At 41.9% G+C, this 20,037-nt stretch overlaps 1 protein-coding gene across 3 annotated transcripts; it reads right to left on the bottom strand.

Moving 5' to 3' along the window:
- Nucleotides 1-8,962: 8,962 nt before the first annotated feature.
- Nucleotides 8,963-18,108, bottom strand: CDCA7 (cell division cycle associated 7). 3 transcript variants are annotated; one of them, XM_058840556.1, is made up of 10 exons: nucleotides 17,935-18,108; nucleotides 16,324-16,449; nucleotides 15,824-15,934; nucleotides 14,184-14,435; nucleotides 13,740-13,817; nucleotides 12,877-13,065; nucleotides 12,293-12,433; nucleotides 11,717-11,866; nucleotides 11,005-11,141; nucleotides 8,963-10,703 (listed from the first exon to the last, which is right to left on the bottom strand). In XM_058840556.1, the coding sequence occupies exons 1-10, from the start codon at nucleotides 18,076-18,078 to the stop codon at nucleotides 10,673-10,675; spliced, it is 1,359 nt and encodes a 452-aa protein (XP_058696539.1). In that variant the 5' UTR covers nucleotides 18,079-18,108; the 3' UTR covers nucleotides 8,963-10,672. The 3 variants fall into 3 exon arrangements, with proteins under 3 accessions (XP_058696539.1, XP_058696538.1, XP_058696540.1); XM_058840555.1 differs by having other exon boundaries at nucleotides 12,877-13,068; nucleotides 17,935-18,107; XM_058840557.1 differs by lacking the exon at nucleotides 17,935-18,108 and adding an exon at nucleotides 17,158-17,411 and having other exon boundaries at nucleotides 12,877-13,068.
- Nucleotides 18,109-20,037: the final 1,929 nt, after the last annotated feature.

Genomic DNA, 20,037 nt, shown 5'->3' with positions numbered 1-20,037 from the left:
TTACTACTTATGTCAGATTGTGAGACATTCTCTCTTAAAAGCTTCATCATTATTATTTAGTTTTTGAATTTAGTTCCACAGTGTCCCCCCTTCCTCCACATACATTAAATTAATTTCATAGAGGTAGAAGAAGAAACATTAGGTAAATTGCTCTCATTTTGCCCTAAGAATTCACAATACTAACTGAAAACCTATTCTGCATCATTAGACAATAGTCAGAAAGCCTATGATGAAAGCTTGTAGCCTTCTGGGCAGTAAGTCCTCAGACCTGCATTCTACAGTAAAAAGAAAAAAGAAACAAACATCAAAAAACTACACACACACAAAAATAAATAGGAACATTCCACCATATCTACCTTTTGTATTTACCTGAGAGCTTTTACTGGAGATTGATCCAAAATCCTGTGCCAGCCATTAACTATTTCTACATTAATGTAAACTATTGTAGTTCAGAGCTCCAGGTTTTCTTCAGCCCACAGTTTCCACTGATTTCAGCTGTGGCTGACAGCAATTCTGAAAATCCAACCCACAATAATTCCTATTTCTAAAGTGTTTTCTATCTGAAGACCACAGAATTTTCTATCAGCATTTATTTAGCCTCCAGAAAGACAGAAAAATATATCTTCAGCCAGCACAGCTGTATGCAAAGTGAACATCTGTCCATTGCCAAATTCAGTTTAGCTAATAATAAAAAAGCACACTTTATTTTTCTTTTCCAGACAGGATCAGACTGCAAGGGAAAGCCTGGAGAGGATTTCCATGCTTTAAAAAGAGAAACGGGGGAAGACTGAATTTCCTAAGGTCACTGAGGAAATGTGTGGCAGTGCTAGGAAAAGAACTCAGCACTCAAGCAGCAGAGATACCATCTCCACAGCCAAAACCAGATGGTTTTTCTCTGCAGTGTGACATAACAGCACAGAGTAAGTCTATGGATTTAGTGGCAATGAAGTTAAATAAGGTTAGTTTCTGGGTGGCTGAGAGGTGTTGCCTTTTTGTAATTGCATCATGACAAAAGCTCTTCTTGTCTTATTTCAATAACAAGAAGCCAGGTAATGCGAATTAGCCAAATTCAAATTGCAAATCACTGCTTTTTAGAGGGGGGAACAAGATGTACCCTTTTCTTGAAAGTACAGAAACTGCAAAAATAATCCTGCAGTATGCTGACCTGTTGCTGTTCATTTCCTAGCTTGCCCAAGGTTTTGCATATATTTTCAGTGTATACATTTTTAGGTGTGAGGCTAAAGCCACAAAGGCTCAGTACTGTAATGCTTGACTCTTAGGGGTTCTTTCAGCTTAAGAAACCCCTAGCTCCACAAAAGCCTGCATCTGTGTGTCCAAGGGACCTGCATTTCTGCTTCTTTCAAGGGTTTTGGAAGATGGCTACAGGGTGAGTGGACACACTTCTCTCCCCTTTTGACTTCACAACATGTAAGAGTGTGTTGAATTATCTATGCCCAGTGGCTCCTTTTAGTACAACATACCAACATAAGGAGTAAATAAGTTGTGCTAGATTGCCCTACTCCTTTTAAAGTCTCAACAGTATATTTAAAAGCAGTTCTGTGCCATGAGAGAGAAATACACACAGCCTTTTTCTGTTTGATTTTGGGTAGGTGTTTCAATCCAGTATCAATATTTTGCAGCAAAAGATTTTAAAAAATCTTTTTTAAAAGATTTTTGCTAAAAAATTTGCTAAAAGCCAGCCAATTCAGTTAGGTTTTACAATATCAAAGACCACCTGCCACATCTATGGCACCTTTACAAGCTACAGATAGAAACATAATTATGTGCCAATTCATTTTTGCATTAATTTTGGCATGCAGCAGAACCCCTTTCTCTAGCCAGTCTCTGCTACTGCAGCAACACCCTGTATGCAGCAGCAACCTGGACTTTGTTAGAAGTGGCACAATTTTTACACCTTTATGCCCTAGTGTTATTCATACTGTGTACCATTTGCTACCAAAAGCCTCTGCATTCCTTAAAGCTTTGTCTCTGAAGAAAGAAATCCGGGTCAAACTCCCCTGCATGAAAGCAAGCTGGTGGGGGATTTAAACCTTTGTCTTAGCTCCACATCTTAGGTGACTCTTCTGAAGATTTAAGGGCACTAGGAAAACATTGTCCTCTTTGCTGTGTTTTGCATGGAACTTTATTCCAACTGGAAAGCAAGAAGCTGTTCCCAGCCTAAGACCTACTATAGTAAATTAGGTCACTTCAGCTGCGTTCGTAGCAAGACAATGTACAAAAGTCTGTTCCTCCCATTGATAACATTGTTCCCTTGCCTATAGGTCTCAGTTTGGAAACAAACCTAGAGCTACAATTTAAAGTGAAACTCATGATTATTATTCTCTCAGCTATTTTTTTCCCTGTCTTTTTTTTTTTTTTAATTATTTTTTTTTTTTAGTTTAACCATTCCGGTGCAGTGAACAACTTCCGCGCTGCTGTGAGCTTGACTCCTAGCCTCAAGATCTCACCCTCCCTAGTGTTGTCTGGATATCAATTTTTTCAACCCCCAGTCCTTCCTCACAGGTAGGAAGCACATCACAACTCATTAGTAATTTACTGCTACAGTAATTTTTATAATTACTGCCAGGAGGCCTCATTAAATTTGATCTAATGAATAAATATTGTATTTTTCAACGTGATTACCAGAACAGCTTAAGCTGTGTGCCATAAACAATTATTTTCCTCAATATGCAGTATGTCAGTGAGTATTGATTTTTATTTTCTAAAGAATTTACTGTATTTCTACCAATGGCTATTAAGTAATAAATATCCAACCCTCTGAAGCCTCAATTGCCGCAGAGCAGATGGCAAAACAGTATTTGGGGTATGTATCTATTGCAAAAAGTAACAGAATGCACATTAGTGAAGATAAAGGGTTTGTCTGGAGGTTAAGGAGGAGTACTTCAATGTGAATGTCTTTCCTAGCCCTCAAGAAAGCAGTTTCTGATGTGTAAGTCTGTGATATCAAACAAATTTAGGATTTATTAGCAGGATACAGCAAAGCATTTTATCTCAGAGAACTAACACATGAACAAACATTGGTGCCTTGTGTTTCATTTGCTTTTAGAGCAACTGGTCAGATGGAACATTCTTCTAACAGGTTTAAGAAAAATAAAGAAATATACAATATGCTGAACATGAACCTACAGTTCAAACCAAGGCTGTAAATTATATTTACTTTCCAGCATAATTTACTCCTTTTTGTCAGCAATTGCAGACTTTAGCACACAAAACTGTAACAAAGCAGTGAACTGTAACAAAAGGCATGCAGTGGCAATGCCTTAGGATGTACATCAGAGGAGCTCAGGACCAGGATGAAGCCCTGTACATTTTTGTCATGTAAGAATGTTTTTTGCACCTCCAGCTATGGTGTACCATATTAGATAGATCTAATTCCCTAGCTAAAGCACTACTTAAATAATTTTAAAGTAAATTTATCTACATCAAAAAATAGCACTGCTGGTCTGTGCTATCATGTTTTTGTTTAAACAAGACTTTCATTTAGGGCAAAAGAAAAAGGGGTGTGGGTAAACCTAAGGTCATTAGGGGCAATTCATGTACCTGAAAGGATTATTTCCTATTTAATGGACATTTTTGAACCACATTTTCTGCATTTTCTCCCTTGATTGTTTAGGTTAAGGAAACCTGGGAAGTCTTGAGGTTGTTAGCTCAGTCCCCCACACTTGGTCTCCAAACTGGGACATGGTCTGCACTAGATTTCCCTGGGCTGCTCACAGTGCAGTTACCAAGCTGTAACTGCATCACCAGCACACAAACATTACCTCCAATGGGATAAACCAGAGGCAATTGACTCTACACAGGGCCTCAGAACTAAGATCCACCTTAGCTGCTGCTTCACTTAATAACATTTCTACTTCAGGACACTCAGCATTTGCTCTCATAAGGTTCCTTTATACCCAGGATTCTGCTGTGATGGATGCGAAGGAACCTCAATCTCACCAACAATAGTTGAAAAATACCTGTGCTTTCAGACAGGCTGTCAAACAAAGCATAACCTCCCTCATCTCACCAGTGGTGGGAGATGAATTCGCAATGAAGAGCACAAGACAGATCCTCTCCCCTCTTTTTACTTTTGGTGCTCCATGTCCCCAGAAACACACTAATCACAACATTGCAGAGCTCAGTACAACTACAGGTAAAAGCACTAGCAACAGTACCCTGGTCTGACACCTCTAGTACCTCTTATGGCTGCAGCAATTGGTGCCATGCAAACATCAAGAAAATACTGCTCAAAAATTGAGGCAGAAAGAGCTTGAGGTCCTTTGAAGTGTGCAGAGGAGTGTTCAGTAGAAACTAAGCTATTTACAAAATCCATGTCCTCTTGCATATTACACAGCAAGCTGTGGCTCACTGGGAGGTGCAAGGGAGGTATCAGGGGACTCTAAGATATGGCAGGAAAAACATTTTCTTGTGGATCCCAATATGTAAAAAGTATAATGTGCTATCTGTACAGAGGAAAACAGAAGCTACATTTCAGCAGTCAGGCTTAATTAGCAAGTTAGTTAAGCCTGACATCAGCCAAATTGTTCATCTCATTCAGAACTTTCCTTCAGAACTGGAAAGAAAAATAGAAATCAAAAGCTAGGCACAAGATTTTTAGAAAATGCAAAACCAGGTGGGAATAAAACTGATGGTACCTGAGAGACTACAATCTTCTCCACTCTAGTGCATCAGCTATAATGTAAAATATACTTACTAGTATGTCAAAGAAATAAACTAACTCCTGTTTGCAAAGAGAAAGGGTGTGTGTCTCCAGCCTGTGCTTAGTAATTAGACAGGAAAAAAAAAAAAAAAGAGAAAAGCATTATTCCTTGCTGTGGGTAAATCTGCATGCCTTGATGAAAATTAATTGTACTCACATTAGGAACATTCAAGTGTTAATTCTTTCCAAAGCAGGCTTTTAGCTACGTTAGTGAATGGGGTTTTGGTCTTGCAGCTACAGGAAAAGTGACTTAAGATCATACCAGTGGGTTTTGACAGAACACTGTATCAGTATTCTGTAATGGGCACATAGGTATCATACACACAGGTATATTTTTTATTTACTGGAGGTGCTTTTCAGAGCTTTGTAGTACCAATGCTGTTCTCTAGCCACACCAACCATTTAAAAACTAGAAGTTACTTCTCCTGGAAAAAAAAAACAGGATTACATCAAAGCATTTCAGTTCCTCACAACAAAACTCTGCGCTTGGTTTCCAATACTAAAATTGTAACACATCGCAACTTTTTCATAAGAATTAAATGGAAAGAGAAATAAAGGGGGAAGAAAAAGCTTTAGAGTGTTAACTCTCCACGGCAGGAGGAAGCCAGCATGGGCATTGAGCTCAGCACACTCATTCCCTTCTCCCTGCTGAAAGGGACACAAAAAGAACTCTGGCTAAGCATTTATTTTTCTGCTAATGTGAAAGTTTTCTTTTAAAGAGGAAGCAGATTGAACAGAGCACGAGAAAAGAATTTGACTCTGGCTTATTTCCAAAGGGCTTTTTTTTTCCTGATGATTCACTGTTATCACTTGTATTCACATTACAACTAGCCTCAAAAAGAAATACCCAAAACCGAAACCAACCCCCCAACACACCCAACAACAACAAAAAATACACAGCACAAAAGCACTAAGAAATAGAATCTTTCCTACTGCTAAATTCTGCTAATAAGCTATATAAGAAGAGAATCATGTAAGATAAGAGTGCCTGTATTCATTCACATTTGAGTAGTAACTTTGCTAAGCCTCTATATCTGGAACTTTAGAGCACATCTAAAATCAGTGAACTTCCAAGGTGTTTGACAAAATGGTGGACACTGATTGAACTTACTTTACTTCAGCTATCTAATAAACTAGAAACCATCTAAATTTCTCTCAAGTCTAAAATATTTAAATATTCAGTACAGTCTTTCCAGTAGTTTTATTTTCAAACAGGAGTTTGTTTGGATATCCAGAGAGGAGACAACTGATAATTCTCTGAAAACATGAAAATAACAATTTTTATTTGTGGGAGAGCTCTCACCATCAGTCCTAGTGTCAGTCAGTTGTGAAGCTTATGTAGCAATTCACAAACAAGCCACTTTTACATAGATATTCAAGGTAAAAAGAGGTAAGGGAAGGCCAAAAGGAGTGCTGGTAGGGTTGCTTTGTTATTTGTTATTGTGTATGTGATTAAAAGAAACTGAGGATGGTTGCTATAGGCTTCTGTTACTTACACCTCTTGACAACAACCTAGCACATAATTCCATTCTCTGCACCTGCAGTTAGACAAGAAAGGATTTAAAACTAGCTTGAGTCCAAACACAAATCTATAATTTCAGTAACATTTTGTATCTGCTTTCAGGAGTTGATGTAAGTTTTGCCTGTAGACATATTCCCAAGGAAATACTGTATCTGTAGGTTTCAACACAGCTGGAGCTACACTTCAACTGATTTTTTTTTCAAGTCCAAGTAATAAGTACAAAAACTACTAAAGTACTACTACCAGAGACAGATGCAATGCCTTCTTGCTCCATCCTGACCATACCATAACTTCTGGTTTATTTTTTTTCATATAACAGAATTGCCTGCCATCCTTAAAACAAGAGCTTGATCAATTGTAGCTGGAAGAAAGCCTGTACCAAAGAGCAACAAGAACTGGTTTAATGTGACTGCATATCTATGCTCTAGACACATTTTCATACAGATTCAATATCCACAACTTCTTCTATCAGTCACAATAGCATTCCCTGTTCCCCCCTCACCTTCTGTTTTCAGGATTCCTACCCGTCTAGCACCTGTCGTTACATTTTTGAGTTCAAACATTTAATTCCCCTACCGTTTCCCAAGTCCAAAGGGCTTGTGGGGTTTTTGACACCCTTTTAGGAGACCCAGGCATATTATTTGGGAGAATAGTGAGACCCAGTCATGCAAGTGTGGTGCTGTCCTTTCTCTTTGGCATTTGGAGCTCATGTACTCACCTGTACCTACAACAAAGCCCAGCATTATCTGGGTGCTGGTGTTTAGGAATCCATCAACTGGCCAGCCTCTATCTGACAGTTTTATCTTTTCACTCACTTGCTTTAGAGACCAGTGTTTCCAAAATCTCCCCACTAGCTCATGCCATTAGCCATGCAAAAGCTGTACTCATGAAAAGGTGTAAGAGAACAAACTAGATTATGCCAGCAGAGGTCAGTGGGTGACTCTCTTGCCAGAAGTTTCAGATGCACAGTGTATTACAGTTTCAAAGTCAGCTGAGTTCCCTGACCCTGAAACACTTCAAGTCATTCTTTAACTAGGCATCAGCATTTTGCCCTTTTTCATTTCATCTGCCTACCTAAGCAAACGATGATGATGCTTCAGTATGTTGCCATCTCTGTGCTTTTCTCTTCAAAATACATTTTTAGTTGCTGGCAGACAACATAAAGGTGTACCAGCACACGAGGCTAGGAAGGAAGAGGGATAGTTTCCAAAGTTAAAATTCCACTGCAGTTCCCTACACTAATATAACAGGTTAAGCGGCCAAGTGTGCTGATTTGCAACCTTTACTGTATGCTTCAGCCTGTGAAGTAACACTGCTGTGCCTGCTTATGTATAATGAAAAAAATTAAGGAAAACAAAAATGTTTTTTCTCAAGATTTGAAGAGACCTACTACTTCAATGTTTAGCTTAATTAAAAAGTGGAATGGGGAAGAAGCAAACAACATATATATTAATATATACCAACCTAAGAAAATCTTCTGATAATAGGGAAGTTATGGCAAATTTAATCAGTATATACTATATATTAATTATAAATGATTGTATCAGGTTAAAAAAAAAAAAAAAGCTTTTTCAGACCTATGCACAAGATCACCTGGCTCTAAAGCTGAGTAGTGAGGAAATGTAAACTTATGCAGCCTTTTTCAATTATAAATCAGTACTCATTGTACCTCACACATCAGCTTCATTCTTTTTTTCTTACACAGTGATACTCTATTTCCATGCATCTTTGGTTTTTAAAGCTGACAGGAACTTTTCCTCCCAAGTTTCTTAAATTGCTGTTCATTCACTGCACTTATAAATCATGAACTCATTAACTATTTTTCAAGTCCACATCAGCAGCACTTAAGTAGCTGTGGCAGAGGGGCTTGGGGAAAGTGGCATATTGAGACACCTCAAAATCATCACATAAAACTAACATCCTACACGATAAAATATGAATTTATTCTCACATCACCAGCAGTGTGATGAAAGGCACATCTAAACACAGCTTTTAGGTGAGAGTAACAAGGTGAGGATTTTATCAGCAAAGAATATTTGGGACAGCTCAGTCACTCTGCTGGATCACTTCTTTCCCATTTCCCCTCACTACAGAAGGTTACAGCTTTGGGTTACCTTCTGCCACAGCCTCATGCACCTCCTGTCTCTAGACCCAGGACACAAAAGCAGCCCAAGTATCTTCACTATCAGCATGCAATCAAAGTCCCTCAGGTAATTCTCTGCTGCAGGAAAAAAGCTCCTGAGAGGCTACTTAAGAGCTTGTTTGTAAAATAACAAATAAATTTAAATGACAGACACATTACTCCAACTTGCATCCAAAATTTTATCCTCATCCTCATCAGCTCAGGATGTAGGCATTGGGTTTTAGAAAAAGTACAGAAAAAGCAGAAGGGCAAAGCACACAGCACACCTGCCTAGAGCCTGTATCAAGCCTGAACTAAGCACTCTGTATTTTGACCATCACCACCTAGTCACCATGTACCGAACAATTCAATCCAAGCAGCAGGAATATCAGAGCAAGCCTGATTCAGGAACACAGGGCCAGAGATAATAAGATGTCCAAGTCCCACTGCTCCCCCAGGTGTGATGCAAACAACCAAGTCCTTTATTTCGCAGCATAAGTCCACCTGAAAGTGGTAAAATAGAAGCACAGCTCTAACAGCCTTTTAAAAACCAGTTCAGAAGCAAAAATAGTCTAAAACAGAAAATTTTTATTTTCAAAATAAAAAATTTTGTACAGAACAGTGTAGATCTGAGTATATCTAAATACAGCAGTCTCTGTAATATAACATAAGGGTCTGCTTTTAGCACAGTACTTTCACACTCTAGCAATCAGAAGGCAAGGCAAGCAATTAGGAGGAAAAAAAACCCAACCACTTTTATCTGTCAGAACATGTATTTCTAAAATGAGTTCCTTCTTCACAAAATGTACCTAGAGGGAAGAGCACTCTCCACACCTCAGATTGCACAGCTATTCACACTATAAAAACAGACAAAGAGAGGACGGGAGATTTGCAATAGGAGAGATGATTTATGATAACAGAACTGCAAGTCTGAGACATAAATATCTGTTGTTTCTAAATTCCTCTCCTCCCTTCCCACACACACTGATGCAATTCCCAGAAAGGTATGAATTGTGGATCATTTTGTATACACACAGTGCAAATACTGTGCAAGCACAGAAGTGTAAACCCATGTTGATCCTTTTACTATTCAACTGTACATTATTTATAGCGTTACATTCTAAACCTTATACAAAGCTTACACAGTAACTTCCCTAGCAAACTAAGCACATTTAGACCCTTTATGGTTCTCTAGATGCAATTTTCCTGGCACCTTCTTTTCTACAACAGAGTACAGGAGACCCCTATGTGTTCAGTGTATCAGAATTCTTCAGCTCCATTTCTGCTGTACTTACATTTCACAACTGTCATGTGAAAGAATCTTCCACAGTCACAAACAGCCAGATACAGAAACATCCATTGCCTGTTTTCCTGATAACCAAACTAAACAAGTTACCACCTTTCCTCCACTCAAGGATGGCCAACAGGCACATGAACTACCATCCCTCTACTTGATCAAGCCCTGATCTGGAGGTATCCCTCTTCCCCAGGACCACTGCTGACTCTGCAAAGCAGCTCTGCAGCTGCAGCAGGAACAGGGAAAAGAGTCCACTAAAACAGTAATTTATCACATGGACACTACACAATGTATACCAGCACGTTCCTATCACTGTCACCAGTAGGCAATGTTAGTGTTGTGGAAGCTTTCAGCAGTGGCCTTCTGTCATCTGCGCAAAAACAAAAAGTGCCACGTCAAACGGTGTCTACTGCATTTTTTAATTCAGAGAATCTCCTTTGAAATAGCCAGTGTGAACCTTTAGTACTCTATAAAACCAACTATTAGTGCTTGGAGACTGCTCAGCTGCAACTTACAGGGCCCCTTTTTTAACTTAAGAACATGCTGCTGTTTCAGAGAATTCTACAATCCCATTTGATCATGAAGTGTCTGCATTGCAGAAGTTGGCTGCTTGGTTCTGTGAAGAAAACTGCCCCAAGTTTTCAGAACATCTCTATATTTTTGTAACCAATTTTGGAGCGTAAGCAAACCTACAGCATAGATTGCCGCATGAGTGAAACTTAAACTTTAATGACTTAAAGCCCCATCTCCTTTCAGGAAGAAAAAAAGAAGTTACTGTCATGAAAACAAGGACTGATGCCATCTGATTTGCAAAGTTGTTTAAAGAGAGAACAATGGCCTGTGGATAAAGACCTGCATTAATTTATACTGAAATAAATGAAAGGTTTTTATCCCAAAAGGAAAGGGAAGCAGGGAAGGCACTTTGTAATGTCATTTGATTAAACAATTCACTGCAGGCAATAATATTACATTGGTGAAAGAGTATGTAATTTAAAGGTAGTCACAGCTTCAGTCTTCCATTCCAATTTCTTGTTTCAGACTGAAAGACAAGTAAGAACATGAGTCAGCTTGTAGCAAAACTGAAAACTCTTTAGACCAATTAGTAGAAGCCCTAACAATACACACTGAGGCTGAGAGCTAAAAGGCAGAGTAGTTATATCACTTGTTTCAGGTAAAAACCTGAAAGCGTATCATAGGGCAAAATCTCAGACTCTGGAGGCAACACAGAGTAATCTTGAGATTTACCTGATGAACTAGGATGTGGACATCTTTGCCCTCCCACTTTTGAGATGCTTATCCCACTTAATGCAGCCACATCACTGACACAATGGCACACTCACCTTTTCAAGTAGGCATGGACATTGTCAAAGCCATGGTACTTGGCCAGATAGACCAGGACACCTGTGGCACATCTGCCATCTCGTTGTCTGCAGAAGCTACAGTTGCAGATTCCACGACACGGGGGGCACCTCCATGTCTACATGGGAGACAAGAAGCAGCCATTTTAGCTGAGATGCTATGCCAGATGTAACTCAGATCCACAACTTAGAAGAGTGCCCTGCTACACATTGAGTTCTGCAGTGAATATCAGCACTGCATAACGTTGTCTAAACCAGTGCATGAGTACAAATTCCTCAGTCTGCAAGGAACTCTCCATTGCTTGCCTCGCACATAACGATAGGAAGCATTCCACTCTGTTTTAATTCCTAGATCACAGCCCACAGCAGCAGCACCTTGTCGACAATACAGTTCCTTTCCATAGGGCATTAAGCACTAATGCAAGGCAAAAGAGAATGCTATTCTGATGTGCAAACAAGAGTATTTTGGCTGCTGCTCTGTTCTCATACTTTACTCCTACAAATAAAACTGCAGAAGTAGTGAACACAACCAGTTCTACACAATATAGTTCTGTGATTCAGGGTGAATTCAAGCCAGGAGTGCATGAGGTACTACAGCACTGTAAGCAGTTCTGTTAAAACCCGTGCTGTCAGTGACCAGTACCCCTGGCTGTGCAAGTCAAGCACAATAAACCACCACTGAGCACTGTCCTACCGGGTCCAGCAGTGCTGTTCTGACATCCTCCCCATATCTGTTGCGGAGGCACGGCCCACAGAACTGGCCCCGCACTCCTACGCAGTCAGGGTTACGACAATTTGTCTTGGTGTCTATGGTTTTTTGGCGACATTGATGACAGGTGGATCCCTAAAACACAGGAAAAACAAACAAGACATTTAAAATGGCATTTTAGTTAGGGGGAAAAAGAGCATTGAACAAAATCTCTTTGGCAGCTAGCAGTGCTTATCCTGAAACAGAAAGCCACCTCGCATGTTTGAATCAAGACTGTTTAGCACTGCATATTCAGTGTCTGGTAGTCACTTCCCCTGGCTGCTGTCACTTAGGCATTAGTTGTTCCAGAGTGAAAGCAAGCTAATTGGCTTGGTAAAGGTCATTCTACAAATTCAGGCAAAAATAAGAAGGGATACCTAGATCTCAGGCATATTTCTGCCCAAAACCACATCCTCTCTCTCAGTGAGAGGGAATGTGCTCTATTTGATGCTAAAACAAACATGGAATAACAAAAAAATGACTTCACAAAGTACACATTTCACAAAGCTGCAATACACTTACTATGGCTCTGTTATATACTTTGTCTCTTGCAGATCCACAAATATTATCCAGCTCTTCTGCTGTTATGTCCTCAACTGGGCGCACAACATGTGGAAAAGCCACGGCACCACGGTGACCCCTCCTGGGAGTACGGGCCTCATTCTGAATAGCAAAGACACAACATTTTCAGTATTAGTATTATTTTAGTACTAGTTTCAGCAAAAGCTCTACAAAGGCAATGTCACAGCAAGGCTGGAGTCTCAAACAGCCATCATATATTTAAGCAAGATATATACGTCTTTGTACAGACGTATGATATGGATGCACCTTTAGCACCTTTACTTGATCTGTCCCTGTCAGGGTGCAGTGATGCTACTGATCTTGCTTCATTCCTGCTGGAATCCAAGAGGAAGTGCTTTTTCAAGGACAAGGAAGGGGAAACTGAGAGCACATACAAAATGGTTTTTTTTTTGTTTTTTTTTTATTCTTCCAAGGATATGGCACACTGATAAACCTTATCAACTCTCTATGAATCGCTATTTTCTTGAAGGGAAACCTTCATACAAAACCACCCCCACAACAGGAGAACTAGATCTTCACCATACCTCCAGGTATTCATCAGACATCTTTCTTCTTCTCACTAAGATGTACCGGTCATCTTCTTCCTCTTCTAGTACAAGAGTAGGAGGACCTTCAATCAAGGACCTGGATCTTGTGTGAGGCCGAGAACTCCGGTCTGGGTTCCTCCTCAAGGCACACTTGGGCAATGAACGCCTTGGAAGCCGCTTTGGTCCCTGCTAATGTTTAAAAGCTCCTGATGAAACAGGTGAAAACACAGCTCCTGACCCTACTGAATTCCTGCCCTAAAGATGCCTTCCTCTCTTATTTTTCAAAGACATGTCTATCCCTGTTCCAGTCAGAAAATATAAGGTAAGAAGGTCCTAAGCAAGTTCATCTTAGGCATTCTGCTAGTGACAGGGAAATAGTCTAAAGCAGCAGAACCCATGTCTATGAGGAGCTGCAATTTTCAGCACTGTTCTAATCTTCACCCAAATTACAAATACATCAGCAGTGAAATCCATTACACTGCTGATTTACAACCCAACCTTCTTTAAATTTAGACTAAATGCCAGGTGTTTTACAAGGCTCCAAACTCACAGAACGTTCAGGTCTGAGCTGCCCTCCCTTATCTCCAGCCTTTGTATAAACACATATTTACACAGCACCTTGATTGGTTTTATTGGCCTGCAGACACATTTAACCTTTATAAATTAATCTGTTCTGCTTTATACCATAGCAAATCAAAAGAGAATTACACAGTGAGGATACCCATTTTAGGAAGCCATAAAATTCTAACTGGACTTTGATTTGCACAGTTTATTAAGTTTTTACATTGAGAATTCTGCTCTGTAATGTCAGAATTTGACTCTTAGAAATCAGAATGCAAATACAGTAAGTTTATACTCACATGACTGACAGCTGGCAATGATTTTCTCCCACCAAAGATACCAGAAACATTTTGCAACTCAGCCATTAGTTTTGCAAGCTAACAAGAGAAAAATGAAGCAGAGCCTTAAAAGGGTATTTATGTGCTATTACAGACTACTAGGGCAATTGGCTAAAAGTACAATTACTTATAGGAAATGCAGTCATTCTTCAACTCTTTACATTTATGTCTTATTTATGTTTTAGTGACTGCAAGTAATTTGGAAATGCTCAAACTTATTATGTCGTTAGGCTTGCAGCCTATGGATTTTCATATGCCAGTAAATATAAAGTATCAGATTTATTTTTTAGGAATGCAAATTCATCTTAATGCATTCACATAGCTCCCACTGCAGTGAATTTAAACAGGGGTCCCCTAGGAGGGGGGGGGGAAAAGGGCCAGTCCACAGGAAGACTGAGTACTTGCCATTGCTTTGTTTTCCTTTATGTTTAAAGCTCTTTTTTCTAAAAACATAGCACCGTTTTCTTCAGTGTCAGAATCTGAATCTGGAGCAGGCATCGGTGTTTCAGGAACCGGCTCCATCCCACCCTTCCTTCTTTCTGATCTTCGAGGTGGAAACTTCATGGCTACTTTCAGAGGAATAGGGCATTTCTGCCCTCTCTGATCTATATCACTTTCAGCACTTGCATCATTCTCATCTGAATCCGATTCCAATTTCTGTTAACAAACCAAAATGGAAGCATGTAAATCCAGGAAATTTGCTCTGCAGTTAAATGCAGTTGACAACTTTTTGTCTAGGAGTAGTTTAAGAGGCTACCTGGCTGAAATTCAGACATCCAGTCTTAGTGTTCTAGTGCATTTTGGAGGGGAGGAGCAGGGACAAGGGGATAAAAACCTCCCAGGGACACACAAATGGTTGTGCCAAACACACCAGAAAAGGGAGTGTAGGTCCAGTTGCAGCAGTCTAAGCTGTCACTTGCAGGTCTAATAGCAAGAACAGTTTGTGTGTATGGTATGAGAAAGAGAACTGCCTTTAAAGGGCTCCATTTTGCTACATATAGCATTTGGCTGTAAAAAGAGCCACCATGCAGTTCTCTGCACAAGGTCAAACCCAATTTTGTAAGCTGCCAAGTACAAGTCATCTTACAGTACCAATGATAAAAAAAGGAAACTTTCTTCTAGAGCCAAATGAAATAATTATTAATAAAATCACAGTATTTTCTAATATTTGAATTCTGATATCTTACTTACAATTTCCCAAGAACCAATGGTTCAGTGAGGACATAAACTATTTAGTTAAAATCTCATTATGTAATAGATTATAACTTTTCTTTTTAAACACACCAAGACGGTCTCATTTTGATCAGCAGTACCAGTGGACATTGAATGGCCACCTTTATTTACACCGGCTTTTTATAAAGCAGGTATGTGATTCTGATTACACATTATGTGTAGTTATTGACTCTTTTTTACATATCCATTCCAGTTTTGTCTCCTACTTAACTATTGTGTTTTAACTCAGATCTGATTTCTTCCAATTAGACATTTTTTCTTTTCTAGTTATTGCTCAGCATGTGTTGACATTATGACAAACCTGGTTTTGCCAAATGTGGTACTACTTCAGTTTCTCTTCTGAAGATCAACTATTGATCTTTTTAAGCAATAAAACTGATATCAAGGAAAAGCAGAAAGGCAAGATGTTGAAAGATGCACAGCATTCCCTGTTATGCTGCCAGAGTGGAGGTCTGATTGCATGTCAAGACACATAGGAATTTTTCTGAGGTTTGCTGGAGTCCATGGGTTGCCCTAACTTTTCATACTGAGGAAACCAGAAATGTTAGGCTCCAATAGAGTAATGTCCAGCAGGGACAGTTTTAAGAGGTACATTTCAAAATAGATATGGCAGATTTTAAAAGCTCAGTATCTCAAGTGCTTTTCACAGCAGCAGAAAGAAAACTAAACTTTGGCTCCTTGGACTGTTTACTAAATGAAATTATGCTTCCTTCTGAAACATTGAACCTTCAAGCTGAAGCTGGCATTATCTACCAATTAAAAATGTGTAAGAATTTAAATATAAAATAGTGAACTAAAATCAACTGTCTTACCAATGCATCTTGAACCTCATTTTCTGAAAAGCCACAGAAAGATTCATCATCAGAGGCTTCATGAAAAATTTTTGCCAGCTCTTCTTTAATATCCGATCTAAATTTGCATTTCTATAAAAAATAAAATATCCTTTAACTTAAGAAGTTTTACAGAAAATTATTAACGTTTATAAGTGCAATACAAACAAATAGCTTTTTCATAAAGAAAAAAAAAAGTTAAAGCATTTCACAAGGGGTTTCAGAACCATGGCTGCAAATTACCTGGCACATTAGGTTAGGTGACATATCAAAGGCTAGAATTAATAGCTAATCTTTTTCCAACAATTACCACCTAGAAGCACAAGTAAAGAGTGAAATGAAATTACAGCACATAGCACAGGTTTATAACTACTATACAAAAACATAAGCAGAGCAAGTAGTTTTACATTATTAGCTTTACATTTTTGCAATCTTTACTAGTACTGCACATATAATCTTATTTGTTCTTGTACTGTACTTACTGTGTTTGCAAAATTATCAGAACCAAAACTGTCACAACTGTCATCAGAGGATGAGGATGTTTCCATGGGAATCAGTTTTGTATTTCGAAAGCCTGTGAAGTTTCTCCTTCCTGAACAACCTCGGCGCTACAGAAGGACAACAGCAACACCATTAAAAAGAGATCTACTGCAGCATAGTAGTTTTTAAGAGTATCTTTTTATTGAAGCTTAGGAAGTCTGAACATTTTAAGATGTTTAGCAATCTTGAATGCAAGTCAGAAAACAAACATCAGCTTTGAAATAAATCTCAAAGTTAAGAATGACTATAGTTTTTACTCTGATATAGTTCTGATCACTGTTATATGAGTTATATATGAGTTTCATTCAGTATTTAAGAATACTTCTTTTATGCAGACAAGTGGAAGTAAGCATATAAATAATGTCATTCCCCTGTCATCATAGCCAGTGATGGACAAAAGTGCAAGTACACGAAAAGTACCTAGAAATCTACTCTGATTCACTTAGTACTTGCAGTTTGAGGCAAACACTAAATACTCTGCTGCTTTTAAAGAAGGGCCAGAGTCCTACCCACAGATTTGAAACAACTGCTTCTAGACAAAGCAGCTTGCAGCTTGCTGTTTTATTCATTTTGCCAGCGATTTAGGACTTTTTTTTTTATGGGCTCCAAGTTTTCTTTCCCCAGGAAATATTTCTACTGGCAGTGACCCGTTTTATCCCCCGAGGCTGGCACCGAGGCCGGGCGGCAGCACCCACACTGGCCCTGCGCCACGCTGGCGCTCCCCGGGCCCACCGGCCGGGCCAGACGGGGCTTAAACAGCAGCTGCCCGGGCCAACCTGGCCCTTCGCTCCGTCCTGCCTCCAGCACCGCTCTGCTTGCGGCTTTTCGCTTCACACCTCTGCCGAACACCGAGCAGCGGCCCGGCCCGGCCGGCCCCGGACACAAAAAGGGCGCTTCCTGGTGCCGCCCGCCGCGGCTGAGGGTGCGCGCAGCCGGGGCCCTCAGGCGCGGAGCAGCCCGGCCCAGGTGACCGGGGCAGCCGGGGGCTCGCAGACACGCCCGTCCCCTCGGGCGCTGCCCCGCCAGCGCCTCTCCCCGCCTCCCGCTAAAATGGTTCAGGCCGGCACACACGCGGCCGGGCCGGCCGCCCGCCCGCCGCCGACCCCTGCGCTCCTTCGCTCCCGTCCCGTCCCTGCTGCACGGGGCCGCCCCACAACACCGCCTCACGACCGGCCCCGCATGGCTCCGGGCCGCCAGCTCCCCGCCGAGTGCGGCTCCCGGGCCGAGCCCCCTACCCCAGTTAGGCGGGCAAGGGCACCGCCATGCGCGGGGCGCCCGAGCACCGCGGCGGGGCAGGAGACCCGAGGATGCCGGTCCGAGTGGTGGAGCTGCCCCCACGTCGCTCTCCCTGTGGTACCCAGACTAAAGAGCCCCCCACCCGACCCCATCAGCCTTCCGCAGCGCGGCTTAGTGCGGCTTGCCCAGGTTCACAAGACCCCGGAGGGCCACGGGAGCGGCGGCAAGCGCCACAGCCTCCCCCCTCTCCGCAGCGGCAGGGACCCGCAGCGCTGCGGCGAGCCCGGCGGGCAGCGGCGGCCGCGGGCAGGGCTCACCTGCGGGCGCGGTGGGGCCATGCTGGCGGGACCGGGAGAGCGCCGGGAACTGAAGGTTCGCGCCAAAGCGGCTGGACCCTGGGGGCGGGGCCGGCAGCGCCTTTCCCGCGTTGCCGCCCGCGTCCTGGCAGATGCAGCGCACATCCCCGCGGGGTCGGGCACCCTGCTTTCTCACCCTGCGTCCCCCTCTGCTGAGGAGCTTATCAGATCTCCAGTGATGTCCCCGAAGGGGCCAGGGCGGAGGTCCCCTTTTTAAATTTTCTATTCGCGGTGTAAGCTTTGTGGATCTGCAAGGGCCTGGCCCTGTGGCGCGAAAAGCTCCCGGGCGGAACGCGGCGGGACTGGGGTGCAGAAAGGGGGGCGGAGGCCGCGCCCACTCGTGCCTGGTCGGGGCTAGCTGTGAAACCTCCGTGGTTTCTAGCTCTCTTTTTTTTGCTTTAAATAATTTTATATGCCAAACATAGCTTCACTCTGAAATAAATCCCCTAAAGTTGCCAATTTTGAAGGGCAGTTTGGTTTCTCCACGAAATTAAGCGAAGGGTCTGTGTCCTGGCTGCCCGCAGCGGTGCCCGCAGCGCCCGCCGAGCAGCGCAGTACAAGGGCTGTGTGTCGGAACTGCCGCCCCGCAGCGCGCACGCTGCCCTGCGTCCCGCGGGGAACCGAGGCTCACCGCCCGGGGCCCCACAGATCCGCGTTAGGAGGAGCGCCTCTGCTCCTCGGGTAGCAGCGGTTCAACAGAATTTTACAAAAAAGTTGGCTGTCTTGCCCTTTGCAATCACAATACTGTTTGAAGACAGGCCAGAAGGAGATCAGTCATTTTAAACCATTTTTGGTAACGCGTATAACAGCGCGTTAAATCAAGTACAGCCGTTAAACACGGCAAAATAACTGCTACCTGGTATTTGGCAGCAATAGTAAACGGAGAAGCCCTGAAGAAGCTGTAAGGGATTTGTGGCCCTGGTGTTTGCTGTAATCCTCTGTTTATCCTGTGGTTTGAGCAGGCTCGATACCAGTGCAACTCTTGCTGCTCAGCATTCCCAGGTGCCTCCCCGGCAGCAGGCGAGTCCCCGCTGCAAGCAGCTGGAGGGAGGAGGCCGTGCTAACCTGTGCCCGTGTAAGGCAAACCACGAATCATCTCTGAGCCAAAGCCTGTAAATAGGCTACAGCACAATAGGGTACAAGAGCCCTCACGGAGGTGTTCTGTTTTCTGTGGGCATTATTCTTCCTGCACATGCTGCAGTCTGTCATATAAAAGAATCGCCGTTTTAAATAAGCCCATAATTACACACTTACCTGCACTGCTGGCTTCTCAGCACACACAAAAGCAGATGAACTAAACCGGTCCTCCAGAGACCAGACCACGCTCCATTCCTCTAAATCCACATTAGTGGAGGATTGCCACCCACATGGCTTCCAAACAAGACAGCTCAGTTGGGAAGAGGGGAGATTTTTAAAAAAAAATTATGTAGTTTTACTAATTTCAGAAAAAGAAATCTACAAATACTAGTTTAGTTACATGGAACAAGAGATTCAGTTTATGAACAGTAAAAGCCCTTAACAGCTTGAATCACAATTATCAGAATTTTACTAGAGAAGTAGCCAACCTTCACAGCTTTCAAGAGCATCAGATGAAATGTTATGGAGTACTGATGGCAAAAAGCAAAACTTAAGACTGCAGTTACTTGTCCATTTAATGTTTAACACAAACAGCTTTCTTCAAATCTTCAAACTACATATATAGTCAAATGACTTTCAAATTAATAGGTCAGAGCGGAGACTTTGTGGGGAATCCAGACAGGACATTCCATGAACTGTATTTTCAGGGGATTTTTAATATGTGAAAAATAATTATTATATTGAAAATTGGGTATATCACCTCACATATTTTACAGATGACTGGGGAGATGAGCACAGGAAAGGGAAAAGAGAAGTGGGATGTATGTGAAGGGCAGGGGCTTTCCTTCCTACACACACAGCAAGGGTACCAGAAAACCAAGGTCTGTAACTTAGCAGATGGTTGTTGTGACCTGTGACACTGTGATTTCCTGTTTTCATCTTCAAGGCCTGCATGCCTCTGCTCTGCCCTGCAGGGCCCTGGTGCCC

Source organism: Poecile atricapillus, chromosome 5 (genome assembly GCF_030490865.1).
Source record: "Poecile atricapillus isolate bPoeAtr1 chromosome 5, bPoeAtr1.hap1, whole genome shotgun sequence".
Lineage (NCBI taxonomy): Eukaryota > Metazoa > Chordata > Aves > Passeriformes > Paridae > Poecile > Poecile atricapillus.
The sequence above is the reverse complement of the archived record's forward strand: the minus strand, read 5'-3'. Positions and strand labels throughout refer to the sequence as shown.